The sequence below is a fragment of the Pimephales promelas genome, chromosome 25 (assembly GCF_988280905.1).
Source record: "Pimephales promelas chromosome 25, fPimPro1.hap1.1, whole genome shotgun sequence".
In the NCBI taxonomy this organism is placed as follows: Eukaryota; Metazoa; Chordata; class Actinopteri; order Cypriniformes; family Leuciscidae; genus Pimephales; species Pimephales promelas.
The window spans coordinates 2,432,546-2,449,446 of record NC_142793.1 but is presented as its reverse complement, the minus strand read 5'-3'; the positions used below and the strand labels follow the sequence as shown (position 1 = coordinate 2,449,446).

At 37.8% G+C, this 16,901-nt stretch overlaps 1 protein-coding gene across 2 annotated transcripts in view; it reads left to right on the top strand.

Annotated features, from left to right (window-relative positions):
* Positions 1–16,901, top strand: part of wwox (WW domain containing oxidoreductase) — a 268,954-nt gene that overhangs the window by 94,929 nt on the left and 157,124 nt on the right. For both annotated transcript variants that reach the window (XM_089127979.1, XM_089127980.1), the window contains exons 7-8: positions 4,968–5,153; positions 14,341–14,605. In XM_089127979.1, coding sequence (XP_088984105.1) covers positions 4,968–5,153; positions 14,341–14,605 — 451 coding nt within the window. The remainder of the gene's footprint in view (positions 1–4,967; positions 5,154–14,340; positions 14,606–16,901) is intronic.

The window sequence follows — 16,901 nt, the reverse complement described above, 5'->3', positions numbered from 1 at the left end:
TCCATCCATCCATTGTTGTGTATCATTGCATCCATCCACCCATCCATCCATCCATCCATCCATTCTGTGTATCATTCCATCATCCATCCATCCATCCATCCATCCATCCATTGTTGTGTATCATTGCATCCATCCACCCATCCATCCATCCATCCATCCATCCATTTCTGTGTATCATTCCATCATCCATCCATCCATCCATCCATTCTGTGTATCATTCCATCATCCATCCATCCATCCATCCATTGTTGTGTATCATTGCATCCATCCACCCATCCATCCATCCATCCATCCATCCATTTCTGTGTATCATTCCATCATCCATCCATCCATTGTTGTGTATCATTGCATCCATCCACCCATCCATCCATCCATCCATCCATCCATTCTGTGTATCATTCCATCATCCATCCATCCATCCATCCATCCATTGTTGTGTATCATTGCATCCATCCACCCATCCATCCATCCATCCATCCATCCATCCATCCATTGTTGTGTATCATTCCATCATCCATCCATCCATCCATCCATTGTTGTGTATCATTGCATCCATCCATCCATCCCTCCATTTCTGTGTATCATTCCATCATCCATCCATCCATCCACCCACCCATCCATCCATTTCTGTGTGTCATTGCATCCATCCATCCATCCATCCATCCATCCATCCATCCATCCACCCATTGTTGTGTATCATTCCATCCATCCATCCATCCATCCATCCACCCATCCATCCATCCACCCATCCATCCATTTCTGTGTATCATTCCATCATCCATCCATCCATTGTTGTGTGTCATTGCATCCATCTATCCATCCATCCATCCATCCATTGTTGTGTGTCATTGCATCCATCCATCCATCCATCCATCCATCCATCCATTTCTGTGTATCATTCCATCATCCATCCACCCATTGTTGTATATCATTCCATCCATCCATCCACCCATCCATCCATCCACCCATCCATCCATTTCTGTGTATCATTCCATCATCCATCCATCCATTGTTGTGTGTCATTGCATCCATCCATCCATCCATCCATCCATTTCTGTGTATCATTCCATCATCCATCCACCCATTGTTGTGTATCATCCATCCATCCATCCATCCATCCATCCATCCATCCATCCATCCATCCATCCATCCATCCACCCATCCATCCATTTCTGTGTATCATTCCATCATCCATCCATCCATTGTTGTGTGTCATTGCATCCATCCATCCATCCATCCATCCATTTCTGTGTATCATTCCATCATCCATCCACCCATTGTTGTGTATCATTCCATCCATCCATCCATCCATCCATCCATCCATCCATCCACCCATCCATCCATTTCTGTGTATCATTGTGTATCCTTGCGTCCGTCTGTACGTCTGTCAGTCCATCCATTGTTGTATATCATCCGTCCATCCATCCATCCATCCATTAGTTTTATTTATATGCAATTATTTTTAATTAAAATATTTGCATAATATTTTCATCTGATTATTTTATTTTCAGGTTTGTTTTTTTTATTTTAGTGTGATATAAAAAATTACCAATTAGATTTACATACTTTTTAATCAGTGTTTCAACTGTACCGAAACTGTTGGCAAGTTTCTCAGATATAATAAACAGGGTTTGAGATGAACATGTGCTCACCCGCCGCCGGCTAATGGTCAGCTTAAAGCATCTGAAGTGGTTCAACCGCTGGTTTGGATCTGATGTATTCCAGCAGATCGGGATGTTAAGGAATGAGCGTCCGTTGAAGTGTTGTGTGTGTGTGTGGTTGTGTGTTCCTGGTTTGCGGGTGTTTTCCGTGTGTCACTCGTGGGATCCGTTATCTCCTGCTCGCGAGCATCACAGACATGCTCCTCTTCCATTACACGCTCTCAAACACAAGCGTGAAAGTCATAAAGTTTAATGGTGTTCTCTCGCAGGTACAATCACTCCCTCTTTCTGAGTCCACGCTTCATTAAGTCCCAGAGAGATCTGTGTGTGTGTGTGTGAGTGTGTGTGTGAGTGAGATTGTCAGTCAGCATTGGAGAGTAGATCAGTTTCCTCCACAGATGTTTCCAGCGGGTCATGTTCTCCAGCGGGAGGTGAACGGCTCCTCGGGTGTGTGTGCGTGTGTGTGTGTGTGTGTGTGTGTGTAAAATGTCAGTCATATTCATTGCCAGCTCCATAGCATGCATTTCCTGATAAAACCCTATATACAGTATTATCAAGTTCAGTAGTTTGTGGGGCTCAATTCAATTGCAGGTTAAACTGCATATACACACACAATAATATTATATTTACATGACAGGTGCAAAGGTTCAAATATGATTTATATATATTATTTTATATTCACTGTATGTGTGAAATATTATTAAATATATATTGCATTTGTTATATGATATAAAAATCCATAAAAAATAAAAAAAAAATAAAAATATGAACAATATTTTGATATTTTGAAAAGCATTAAATAATCTCATTATAAAATTGATTAATATTATTTTTTTATTATATATTTCTTGTTTTAACATTTTTTATTTATATTTTATATGAATACATATAATATTGCATTATATTTATTATATTATATTTATTATATTATATTATATTATATTATATTATATTATATTATATTATATTATATTATATTATATTATATTATATTATATTATATTATATTTTGCGTTTGTTTTATTTTATTAGATGTAACCCTGTTGGACTCATGTTGTATTTCAGAAGTAAAGCTGATGTGATCCAGCACACAAACTGTTCTTTGGTCAGTTGCGACTCGAACGTGTTTCTAATGAAGCACATGACTGTGTAAGCATTTCCCATGATGCCGTGCGCTTCCACTGATGCACGCTGCGTTCCGCACAGAACCTGAAGGGAAATGTGAAGTGTACTTTTTTTAATGTCATAGAGAAGACTCATTAAAGCAGGGGCATAACAATTCCTCCATTAATTTTCCAGCAACCAGTTTTTAATTAATAGTGCAGGCAGTATTTAATATGAAGTACACAAATTGCCTGTGGGCTTCGTAATTAATTCTAATGGAAGAAATTAAAAATTGGTGGGGTGGATTTGGATTATTCTGCTGTATGGCCGTGGTTTCGGGACCAGTGGAGCGACTCTGTCAAACAGAGAGATCTCAGAAGCCGTCGTTCCTCGCGCTGACGGACGGCTGCCCACACTGACCTTGGATCAGACACCAGCCCATGTGCGGACTGTGTTTAATCCCCAGTTCCGTTCAGAAGGGGTTTTGTTTAATCTGTCATTTGTTTTCGTTTGGGAGGTTTTTGTGGTTTTGTTTTAGTGTTTGTTTTGTTTTAATTTTAATTTTTATTTTGTTTTGGGTTTTTTGTGTTGTTTATGGTTTTGTTTTAGATTTAGTTTTTTATTGTTTTTCTTTTAGTTAGGGTTTTGTTTTAGTGTTGTTTGTTTTTGTTTTATTGTTTTACTTTTAGTTGTAGGGTTTTGTTTTGATGTTGTTTGTTTTTGTTTTATTGTTTTAGTTTTAGGGTTTTGTTTTGGTGTTTGTTTTTGTTTTATTGTTTTTCTTTTAGTTTTAGGGTTTTGTTTTGGTGTTTGTTTTTGTTTTATTGTTTTTCTTTTAGTTTTAGGGTTTTGTTTTGATGTTGTTTGTTTTTGTTTTATTGTTTTAGTTTTAGGGTTTTGTTTTGGTGTTTGTGTTTGTTTTATTTTTTTAGTTTTAGGGTTTTGTTTTGGTGTTTGTTTTTGTTTTATTGTTTTTCTTTTAGTTTTAGGGTTTTGTTTTGGTGTTTGTTTTTGTTTTATTGTTTTTCTTTACCTTTGGGGTTTTGTTTTGGTGTTTGTTTTATTGTTTTTCTTTTAGTTTTAGGGTTTTGTTTTGGTGTTTGTTTTTGTTTTATTGTTTTTCTTTTAGTTTTAGGGTTTTGTTTTGGTGTTTGTTTTTGTTTTATTGTTTTTCTTTACCTTTGGGGTTTTGTTTTGGTGTTTGTTTTTGTTTTATTGTTTTTGTTTTAGTTGTAGGGTTTTGTTTTGGTGTTGTTTTTGTTTTATTGTTTTTCTTTTAGTTTTAGGGTTTTGTTTTGGTGTTTGTTTTTGTTTTATTGTTTTTCTTTACCTTTGGGGTTTTGTTTTGGTGTTTGTTTTTGTTTTATTGTTTTTGTTTTAGTTTTAGGGTTTTGTTTTGGTGTTTGTTTTTGTTTTATTGTTTTTCTTTTAGTTTTAGGGTTTTGTTTTGGTGTTTGTTTTTGTTTTATTGCTTTTCTTTTAGTTTTAGGGTTCTGTTTTGATGTTGTTTGTTTTTGTTTTATTTTTTTAGTTTTAGGGTTTTGTTTTGGTGTTTGTTTTTGTTTTATTGTTTTTCTTTACCTTTGGGGTTTTGTTTTGGTGTTTGTTTTTGTTTTATTGTTTTTCTTTTAGTTTTAGGGGTTTGTTTTGGTGTTTGTTTTTGTTTTATTGTTTTTCTTTACCTTTGGGGTTTTGTTTTGGTGTTTGTTTTTGTTTTATTGTTTTTCTTTTAGTTTTAGGGTTTTGTTTTGGTGTTTGTTTTTGTTTTATTGCTTTTCTTTTAGTTTTAGGGTTTTGTTTTGGTGTTTGTTTTTGTTTTATTGTTTTTCTTTTAGTTTTAGGGGTTCTCTTTTGGTGTTTTTGTTGTGTTGTATTTATTGTTTTTTATTTTAATGTTGTTTTAATATTTATGTTTTTTTTCTTTATTGTTTTGGTGTTCTTATGGGTTGGTTTTATTGTTTTGTTTGGGTGTGTTTGTTTCATTTTGTTTGTTTTGTTTTTAATTGTTTTGTTTTGTTTGTTTTTGTGTTGTTGAAGTTTTTTTATATAGTTTTAGTTGGTTTAGTTTTAGTTTTCTGTTGTTTTTTGTTTTGTTTTATTATTTTGTTTTGTTTATGTTTTCTTGTGTTGTTTTAGTTGTGTATTTGCTTTGACTAACAGAATGCTGTTTTTAAGCGTGTGTTTCCCTCTGTGTTTCTGAAGGCCTCTGCACGTGCTGGTGTGTAACGCAGCCGTCTGCACGCAGCCCTGGAGACTGACGGAGGACGGGCTGGAGTCCACCTTCCAGATCTGCCATCTCGCTCACTTCTACCTGGTGCAGCTCCTGCTGGACGTCCTGAGGCTGTCGGCTCCGGCCCGCGTGGTGGTGGTGTCCTCGGAGTCCCACAGGTCAGAAACACTTCACATCATTGCTTCGGGTCCTCTCTGAAGCATCCATGTTTATATGTCCGTGAAGTTCTCCAGATTGATTTACTCTATTTGTGATGGAGGCTCTTAAACCCGGGATAGGGGTCAGTCGTAACGGGAAAGGGAGGAATGAGTCTCACTACCAAGTGTTATTTTCAAAAGGGTTTAGCGTCAGGGGCAGACACGGCCTAAATAACTAACAAAACAACCTTTGATTAACCTCTACAATTACCAAAACTTAAATAAAAAAACTAAATACAATTTAAACTTGCCAACCTTGAGTGTTTGGGGTGTTTTATATCTGGATCAGGTGTGGACATTATCCAGGAGACCGCCTACCTGTAACACAAACAAACACACACACACACACACACACACACACACTGAGACAATATACACGGGGCAGACTCTGGCTCATAACAGACCAGCACTAGAGAAAGGTTGTGTATGATATCTATGCTAACTTAGCGCTTTGAAGAACATGTTAACTCTGAGAGTGAGGGTCCATTAGATTAACAAGCCCCATGTGTCATGGAGAGAACAGTCTTACACAGCCTGTAATCGCAGTAACAGTTTCTCTACCACACCTGATAATCTCGGATCCTCACCTCCTCATCCCTATCAGTTCCTCTGCCTTTAATATGTGGCCTTTTGAGCTCACCGTCTGACCTCTGACCCAGGAAGAGATTATATTCCCCAAAGCCGCACGAGCCGTTAAACCTCGACGCCGCTGTACGAGCGGACACCAAAGAATGAGGGAAATTGAGGGTGGCAAAATGAAATGTGTTGAGCGGGGCCGTTTATCTGCGCGCTAGCACTGGGGCTTAAGAGACAGGACAGATCGCTGTTGGCATTTTCCTCCAAACAACAGACACGGAGACTCACCTCTGAAAACTCCCGCTTTTATACTTCAGTCTCTGTAAAGCAGGATCCTGCAGTCATTAAACACCAGCTGACCTGACCTTTTCATACCGCCGCTCTGAAAATAGACTCTTTCCACCCCAGAATGCCTCGCATGGATTATCCCGGCCGTGAGATGATGCCCGAGTCAACATGTGCAGAGGACAGATCAGCCGAAAATACTACGTCCCGAACCTGATTTTCTTCTTCCGTAGAACATTAAATGCGCTTCAAAGTGCCCGTATTATGCCATTTTAAAGGTTCCTGCTTTTGTTTGGGATATCCTACAGTAGTCTTACATGAATCAAAGGTCAAAAAACATTTCTCATAATATCTTCGCCTGTCTTATCAAGCGAAACGATCGCTCATTTAATAAATAAATAACAAAGTTTAAGTTTTATAAGCTCAAATGCTCGCCTTGCTCTGTTCTGTGATGCGCGTTCGTGACTCTCCTGTTCGAACTCGTTCATCAAAATGAACAAATCTTTTTATGAGTCATTTCTTTAATTCAACGAATGAAATGAACGAGTTGACTCGGGAAACGATTCGTTCATTTTGATGAACGAGTTCGAACAGGAGAGTCACGAACGCGCATCACAGAACAGAGCAAGGAGACCATTTGAGCTTATAAAACTTAAACTTTGTTATTTTTTTATTAAAGGGTACATATCATGCTTTTAAATCATTCATTTGTACATATAAATCATACCGTTGTGGTCTATATAAAGCATAACTGCAATGCTTGGGTCTGAATTCCTCATTATTATAGCTCCACAAGCCCCTTTTCTACCCCTTTTCTGATGTGCGTCTGTGAGCGACCCGTTTCAAAGCGGCCCCTTTAAATAAAAAGGAGATGCGTCACACCCCGCCCGCTCTCCAGGTCGATGAGTTCACGGTCGGTTCAACTCCCCACGTTCGGCCATTATTGTAGTTTGATTAGAGATATACGGTTATATACGATACCTTCAAAGAACATTTTTATTCACACTTTAATAAAAGGTCAACAACGGAAGACTTGTCCATCAAGCCTTACATATTCGAGCCAGAGCGAACGAGTTGATAAAGACGACGACGAACCCGCAGAACAATGTGAGTTAACTGTTTTGTGTTATTAGTGAAAGTCGACTATTTCTCTTGTTAAAACAAGCTCACTGACAAGATAAATGACTACGGTCTAATCTTACCACAAACAATCTGTATTGATAATATGATACGTTTAGAAAAGCAGCTAAATGACCATTGATGAAACTCAAGAACAATAATACTGCAGACGTGTAACGTTACTTCAAAACAAAGACAAAGAAAGACAAACCATGACCACCATGTGTTTTAAGAAAGTAAAGTACTTTATTTTTATTAACAATGTTTACAGCTTATCGAAACGCTCTGTTCGTCGTCTCCAAAGATAGAAGGAATTTAACGTTAACGTTAACTAGTGTTGGGCGATATGCTCCATTTTCATATCGTCCTATCGTCAGCCTGTGAGATCGGCGATACACGATATTATCGTGAGGGGGCGGGGCTAACTTATTTGATTATTAACTTGATTATTTAGCCTACTCATTAATTTGCTTGTTTTATTACTTCGTTTTATATACGAGAATCTTTTTTCTATTTTGCTAGCAAAGGTGGAGTGTTTATTAATAGGAACAGGTTATTTCCTGGTATAGTGAGGTAAAAAAAAAAAAAAAAAAAGAGATCCTAATCCTTTTGTTTGTCAACGGGAAATTTACGGACACATTAGCCTATCCTCATGCCGTTACATGCAGCATTTTGAAGTACGCGGGTTAATGTGTTTTAAATGCCGATAGAAACAAGAGCAAGGGCCAAACGTCTAGCTGAGTCGATCGGTTTATACTTATACTTATGACTTGACTCTGATAAAGGAAACGTTTACATGACCACATGCATTGTCAAGTTTATTCAACATAATCAGGTTAAGAAAGTCGTCGCATGTAAACGCGCTCTATCTCTGAAAGTGAAAGTAAAAACGGACTGCTTTCGGCATCTGCATTAACGCCGCGTTCCCTCAGAGACGACGATGATAACGGTAACTATAATACTATTTTAGTGATATTATTATTAATAGGCTACTATTTAGTAATTGTATTGTTTTTGGTGTTAGTGTCATTAAACGTTTTGTTAATGTGTCACGGAAACAAATAGGCTACTTACGAACAACGATGCCGTTTTCATCTTGGATCTGTAGGAAATTGAATTTTGCGTCTGTTAAAACGAGCACACTTGATAATTTGTGAATGGATCACCTTGCAATTAAATTTTGATGTGGGATGTTTAGTCTGTTTTAAAAACATTCTCTTAGAGGAGTCCTCATTAGTGCGTGTGTTGTTGCAATTGTTATGAGGTGATGTCGTTGTAAATTTAGGCAAGGCAAATTAATTGTAGTTCCTAATATTCATTTAATAACAATACTAGCTTTATAATAATAATAATAATAATAGGCCTAATAATAATAATTTAATACATTATGGTAAAACGAGACAATTATCGTATTGATATCGTCAAATCTGCCATCGGCGATATGTCAGACTATCGTCGATCTATCGGCACAACCCTAACGTTAACTCTCATTCAGACGAAGTCAATCGGCAAACCCTTCTGTATACTGGCGGTTACTGGCGGAGGTTGTTGAAGTGGGAATCCTTGAAGTGCTTCAGGTCACTAACGTACATCCAACAACCTCTCGTAACTGCATCTCATTCTCATTCTCATTCTGCATCATTGAGCTCGGACTACAAAATCGGAGCGAGAAACAATAATGGCGGATTTCTCGAAGTGTTGGGCCGGTAGTCGATGTCCTTATTCGTCAGTTCCTCTGCAAATACGGTGACGCTGTAGTTCAAAAACGTCATAGACAACAGAAAAATCTTAAAAAGTTAAAAAATATGACCAAAACAGAATATAAAGATATAAACGAAGCACCTGAAGAGAATAATTTCATCTTTTCTGTACTTATAAACACTCCAAATATACAACAAAATGCATTTAAGGGCTAAAAAAGTGGATTTTGCATGATATGTCCCCTTTAACTGAGCGATCGTTTCGCTTGATAAGACCCTTATTCATCGTCTGGTGTCGTTTTAAGCCCTTTGACCTTGAACCGTTTGGTTCCCATTGAAGTCCATTATATGGAGAAATCCTGGAATGTTTTCATCAAAAACCTAAAGTTCTTTTCGACTGAAGAAAGAAAGACGTGGACATCTTGGATGACATGGGGGCGAGTAAATTATCAGCAAAAGTTTTTTTCAAAAGTGAACTACTCCTTTAATAAAGCAGTAACTATTAATTATGCTTGTATACATTCTTAAATATCAAAAAAGTGGACTTTTATTCCAAGTCTGAATCCATAAGAATCAGCATACAGATCTTCAGTCTCCTAAACGCTGTCCTCGGCCAGTGCTCTTTAACCTGCTGGTCAAGCCTGTTCTGCCACTCTTCAGATTGGGTTCTCCCTGAGCGGGACCGACTCTGGAGAGATGAACTAGATTCGCTCCACTCCCACAGTTCACAGCTTTAGTGTTTGCCCGCAGATGTTGGTGTTCACCCGAGCAGAGATGTAGCGTGTCACGCGCCGCACTGAGCTTGTCACACAGTGAATGTGACGTTTTGATTGGTTGTTATGTAAAGCACATAATTAAGAGGTAAACTCTGAATGCGGGCGCAGAACACACTCTCTGATCCGCACTAGGGGAGGGACGATTCATTTCACTGCAGTTTCTTGGGACTGTTGTTTACACACACACAAGGACACGTCGAGGAAATACAGCGCCGTGTGTTCAGGGGCCTTGTCAAACATCTGGCGTTTAACAGCTTAGTCAGAGCCAATTAAAGAACGTCATGTCGTAGCTTTGATTTGCATTAAGCCAGACCCGGCCTGCCAGAGCTCATTTAGTTCACTTCTCCATCGGCTCCCGTTCTGGAGGTTATTCCCCAACTGAAGGTTTGACCGTTTCTTCAATATCGACCATTTACATTCTTCTTAGTTCACCCCTAAATGAACATTTTGTTATAATATTTTTACCACCTAGTCTTGTATGTCTTTATTGTGTGGAACATGAACAGTTTGTGTGACTGTAGACTTGAGTTTCGACAAAAGAAGACGAGACACAAACGACAAAACACAAACACAAAAATAACTGGGTTTGAGAACAAAACATTATACAAACTATATATATATATATATATATATATATAAAACGCAACAAACAATCGAAAATGACGCCTACAGGGACTGTAATGATATCATATTATAAGTACATGAACAATAATATGGAGCTGGTCCCCCTTTGCTCCTGGAACAGCTTCTACTCCTGAAGGAATGTTTCTTTGGGAGTTTTTAAAGGCCTGGATAAAAGGCCTGGTGACAGTCTCCATCCCAGTTCATCCCAGTGCCGGCGCTATGGGGGGGCATTAGGGGGCAATGCCCCCCCAAATGTATTTTGTGCCCCCCCAAATTGAATTATGACATAGCCTAATTTACAAAATATTATCAGTTTAATTTAATTCACATTTCAGTGAGAAATAGTACAAATACATGTCTACAAACGGCTCATTAGCTGAAAATACAATAAAGCCAACATAAAAACCAGTGTGACGCTGTGAGGAAACCCCCCTGCCCCCCCCCCCCCCCCCATTCACGCACATTAATACTTGAATGAAATGATTTTCAGTTGGCGCGACCGCGCGAGCTTCCTGCATTCAAAACAAAGCAAACAGATGAAAACTCTCCAAAAATGGAAATTAGAAAATGGTTCAATACCACAGTTTCTCCTTACACATCGATTACCCCATACAGCAAGACAACGACCGCCCGGCTTTGGTATTTGGTGCTTCTACCGTGCAGTGTTGTAGTCGAGACCGAGACCAAAGACAGTCGAGTCCGAGTCGTAAGTGTAGCTATTTATCTAACTGGCTGTAATGTTCACTATGTGTTGTCACGCGATGAAACTAATAGTTTAGTTGGCCTAGTTTTTGCGCTGCCCATTGTCCTGAAATGTCACTCACTCCCGCCGTGGAGAAACAGGTGTTTAAGCCTATATTTTCTTGTAAATGGAAATTGTAGAATAATATCTATGTATGTTGTGGGTGTTTTTTATTTGTTAAAGGTGTTAAAGGTTTTATTTGATAAAGGTAACTACATGATGCTTTTTTTAAGGCTACGAATATAAATGCTTATGTTAGAACATAGCAGAATAAAGATGAGTAACTTAGCTTTTTTTTTTTCTCACTTCCGCCATTGAGATAGCATATAAACGGCTATTCTGTCAGTGAGAGACTATGTACATGTTCGTTAGCTTTGCTATTATAAAGCTGTGGTCAGAGTCGGTCTTGCAATTTTTTTTTTTTTTTTTTTTTTTTTGTATAGGCCTATTTTACCCTTGATCAAATTTCTTAAGAGTCGCTCGTCTTGCAACAATGTGTAATGTTTTATGTGTTTATTGTGTGTGGGTTGCATTACTTCATGTTAATGGCTAACAGAAAAGGCAGTAGCAATAATAAATATAGGATATCTAATATCGGGGAAAAAAGTCCCCATACCTAGTGCCCACCCATTGAAAATAAATGCCCCCCTGCTAAAAGCGGTCTGAAGCCGGCTCTGGTTCATCCCAAACGTGTTGGATGGGCTTGTGGTCAGGGCTGCTCTTCCACACCAAACTCACCCAACACTGTCTTTATGGACCGTGCTTTGTGCACTGGGGCAGAGAAGGGTCTTCTTCAAACTGGTCTTTGTCCAAAATGTCTTGGTGAGCTGAAGCATTAAGATTTCTGTCCTCTGGAAGTGAAGAGCCAAGCCCAACCCCTGAAGACAACCCCACAGCATAATCCCCACCGCGGGCACAATGCAGTCAGGCGGGTTCTCCTGGCCTCGCCAGACCCAGAGGAGCGGGATTCGTGACGTACACAAGGTCCAGTGGTGGTCTGCTTTAGTTTACGCCACTCTTTCTGCAGATGATCGGCCATGGAGAGCCACTCCTCTCACAGTACCACACTTGAGTTCACTGAGCTCTTCAGAACAAGTGTGTGTAAATGCATGAGTACATGTGCATCCCAACACCTTTGTCCATATAGTGTTTGTTCTTTATATTTATTAGGGGTGTAACGATTCCCTCAGGTCACGATTCGATACATATCAACTCATGATTCAATATTATTGCGATACTCCAAGACATAAGGCAAAAGGTAAAAAAAAAATCTTGATTGAAATGGTGAATTTGATATTTCACTGTGTGTGTAAATGAACAGTCTGAAACCCAAAGCACAGACAATAGAGACACCAGACTAACAATATTCTTGATTCTGAAGATGAAAATACTGAATTATTTTAAACAAATATGTTTGTGCTCTTTCATTAACTAGATATATTTATTAGGGCTGGGTATTGAGACAAATTTCACAATTTGATTTCGATTCACAAGCTTGTAATTCGATTCGATTACGATTCGATTCAATATTGATTATTTTGGATATCAGTTATAATAAATGGCAAATTTTCTCAAGGGAATCAAATCTCTTAACTAATGCTGTAAACTATGGGAGTCTAGTTGTAGCCTATAGGCTTCATTAGCCTAATATGAAGGTAATAATGAACTGTTTTGTAGCTATACAAACACTTAAATTACACTTTTATTTATTTTTATAATAAGAAGATTATATGAAATATAAACATTTAAATGGTGGCTGTCATAAAAACTTGCCAGATTTATTCAAATATGCATTAAATATTGAAGAACATTATGTAATATGGTGTATATATTTAGCAAAATGCTGCTCTCTAGAGTTATTTTTTCTAGCTGACTAACGAGTTTATGTGGGTTTTCTGAGGTAAATATAACAATGACATTGATTACAAGCTGTTTAATTGACGTCTTTCCACGGTTGAAACGCTGATTGAGTGAATCAATGTGACATGATCCGGATTTCGATAAGTTGTCCTCTATCTTTAACACACATTCAGATGCTCATTCATGTTTATTTGGCGCTGTGACTGGTATTATTAAGCCGGAAGAGAGATCAGCGCTGCTGCTTCTCCAGAGCGATCTCACGCCACAGCGACAAAACACTATTTATGTTTTTGAATTTCTAAAGAAAATGGACGTAATTTGAAAATTGAGACTTTGTTTCATATCAATAGTAACAAAGGACAAAGATTATTGCGATTTTTTTTTTTGATGCGCGCAGCCGCGATACAATGTCCCATTCATCAAATGAAACAGGATGACTAATCGATTCTTGAGATTTAAGAATCGATATCGGTTCGTAAAAATGAGAATCGATTAATATCGAGAAATCGATATTTATTACCCAGCCCTAGTATGTATAGACCCCTTTTACGCCGACGTCACGGCGCTAGCTGGAGGCAAAACAAAGTGAAAACCGGAGGCGGCCAATACAAACCAGCACAGATTCGGCTACATAATAAGGAGATTAAATTATCGTTACTATTATTAAATGTCATCTTGTTGTGTTGTTTGGTGCAAGAATTGATGAAAAATGAATATGCTGTATCTGGAACTTTTATTTCTAGAAAATATTCACATCATTAAATTCGCACTGTAATGTCACTCTTTACATTGTCGTGGTCTCGGCGCTGGCTCGGCAGAACTGCGGATCGTACACAGTCTTGTACACGACCATATAGGCATCTAATGATTTATATGCCCTCAGTTTCTCTTTACGATCCGTTTCTCTATAAGGTAGGTGTAGAAGTCAGGCCACTCAACCGAGGTAACGTACGTTAATCCTGTCAGATCGTCCATGCATTGAGTGAGCGTGTAGGCGGCTACGGGTCGGCCAATCTGGTTCTGTCCGTTAAAAATAACTTTTGTAAATAACTATCGCGGCCCTGGACACTGAGTGACCTTATACATTAAGATAAAATCGGATTTTCTCCAGTCATTGTTAAAAAACAAGCTAACAATCCTTGCTAACTAGCGTTAGTGAAGCGGCTCTGCCTCCACCTAAGCTCCGCCCACAAAAAAAAACATCACCATGTTTACCAACTGTAAAAGGCGTCTATAATACTGGTAACAAGACATGTTGCATTATCAGGACCCACGAATATCCCCCATCACATTTTTCTACATTATATTCAAGATTAGAATAGTTTAATGTTGTACTGAGACTAAAACTCCTTTTCCAACAGTATTGTTTATTTTGGGTGAATTATACACAATACATAATGTCACTATCCATGATGCATATATATATATTGTGACACCGGTAATATTGGTGATTGTTGTGTGTTCAGGTTCACGGATCTGGTGGACTCGTGTGGGAAGGTGGACCTGAACCTGCTGTCCCCCCCGCAGAAGCAGTACTGGTCCATGCTGGCCTACAACCGTGCCAAACTCTGCAACCTGCTGTTCTCCAGCGAGCTGAACCGACGCATGGCAGCCTTCGGCGTCACCTCGAACGCACTGCATCCTGGGAACATGATGTACACCTCCATCCACCGCAGCTGGTGGCTCATGACCCTGCTCTTCTCCTTCGCACGACCCTTCACCAAGTCCATGGTAAGAGCAAGAGGTTTCCTTCTCCCTCCTTTCCCATGATGCAGTGTGAGCATTGAGGATGTTTTATAGCTTTCAGCAAAGCGGACACTGGTTCATGCGTTCACAAACACACACACATCTTGCTGTACACAGTAGACCTGATCCACAGCTAATTCCAGCAGAGTCTGATGTTAACACACCAGCCTAAAGGTTTGCTCACACTGAACTCGGCTTGCTCTCTCACACGAGAACAGAGAGACATGCAGGCCTTGGAGACGAGTTTCAGTCCAAAATCACATTTAAAGAACGATGTGTCTTGTGTGAGACGCATCCATCTAGAACAACAGAAAAGCAGCAAAACGCGTGCTTTTATTATATCAACATTTTTGATGATATTTGGTGTATTTTTGTTTTACATTATATTATTATTATTAATCAAGTGTGCTTTATTTTTTTTTATTTTGCTTTTTATTGAACATGAACATCAGTCAAAAACATCAGTCAACATCAGTGTTAACAATGACATTTTAGTTCCTTTTTTCCACCCCTTTATCCCAGCTTAATGTACCCCCCCTCCAAGAAAAAAACCAATAATAATGATAAATAAATTAAATAATAATAATAATTGTAAATAAAATGTAAATAATGGTGATAAGAGCATTAAAATGAGAAAAAATAATGGGACAAAAAGAAATCAAGAGACATTTAGAATAGATAAAAATGTGCGATTAATTGTGAGTTAACTGTGACATTAATGCGATTAATCGCGATTAAATATTTTAATCGTTTTACAGCACTAATATTTTAAAATGATTTTTTTTAACTAAATGAAAACACTAAGTTGATATAGGGTAGGCATCCCAACCGTATAATGCACAGTATGAAATCTACAATATAGATCACTTTTGGGATGACATTTAACAGTGTTTTTGAATTATTTGTGTAAATAAATCAATCAATCAATCTAATATTGGCCAATAACCGAGATGGATCCATAATTAATATGCATCCATAATTATTATTGAATGCATTTTTTTGCATTAACTATCAAGTTTCACTCGACTCATTTTCTCTCTGCTGATTGGCGTTCTGAGTGGAGTCATGTGACACATGTCAGAGATGAGCTGTGTGTGTTTTCATGTCTGCCAGTGTGGAAGCTCTTACTTCTGTGAGTTTAACACCGTGATGGTGTCCAAGAAAGTTTCACTAGCTTGTTTTGGGGTTCTTGAATGGCCCGTGTGTGTGTGTGTGTGTGTGTCATGCTGCCGTAACGCTGCTCGTATACCCCAGTGCTGCATAAATCAGGCGGGCAGCTCTTCCTGTAGGGAACTCTCTGCGTTTTAGCCCGAAGAGGAGAGTCACATACACTTACAGAGACAAACTATAAAATTCAACATCCTCATAAATCATAAAGTATCTGGCTGTCTCGCACCTGGAGCACTTCCTTCCGCTTCTGATGCGCTTTAGGCCACACAATGCATTTGATGTAGTCTTTGTTTTAATTTTGGTTGAGAACTCTGAAGGCAGATTTTGATGTAGTCTTGAGTATTTCAAGTGAGTTGATTAAGTATTAAAGACCCGCGTATGAATATGTCATAAGTCGTAACTCAGAGCCGCTCATTTCCCCAGCTGTCAGTCACGTTTGATGGATCAAGCCGTTTCTGAGCCGTGATTCGCTAGTTTGAGTCCGTGTGCTTTGCTTTATTAGTTTTGAACATGTAAACACAATATTTATGACATTATAGAAATTAATGTGCGTTTCCTGTAACTAATCAGTATGCAAATGTTTTACAAGTTTATACATATTAGAATTTGTATATATTATGAATATATGAATATATATGATATGATATATATATATAAATGTTTTATCATTCCTGTGACTGTTTTTCTGTTGACTTATCTGTTCATTTTGTACCCATTATAAAGAGACCGTGGGGTGGGTGGGAGGGATTGGTAGATAGGTTGTTGTTTGTTGTGTTTCTTTTTTGGCATGTTTATTGTCAAATTTAAAATCTAATAATAAAATAATAATAATAATAATAATTATTAGGGCTTTCAAACGATTAATCGCATCCAAAATAAAAGTTTGTGTTTACATAATATATGTGGGTGCACTGTGTATAATTATTTTATATATATATATAGATACACACACATGCTTGTATATATTTAAGAAATATTTTCATGTATATACTGTATATAGATTTATATATAATTTATATTATATCTAAATATAATTTTTTTATATATAAATAAAAAAATTGTTAAATATACAAGCATGTGTGTGTATCTATATATATATATATATAATTAT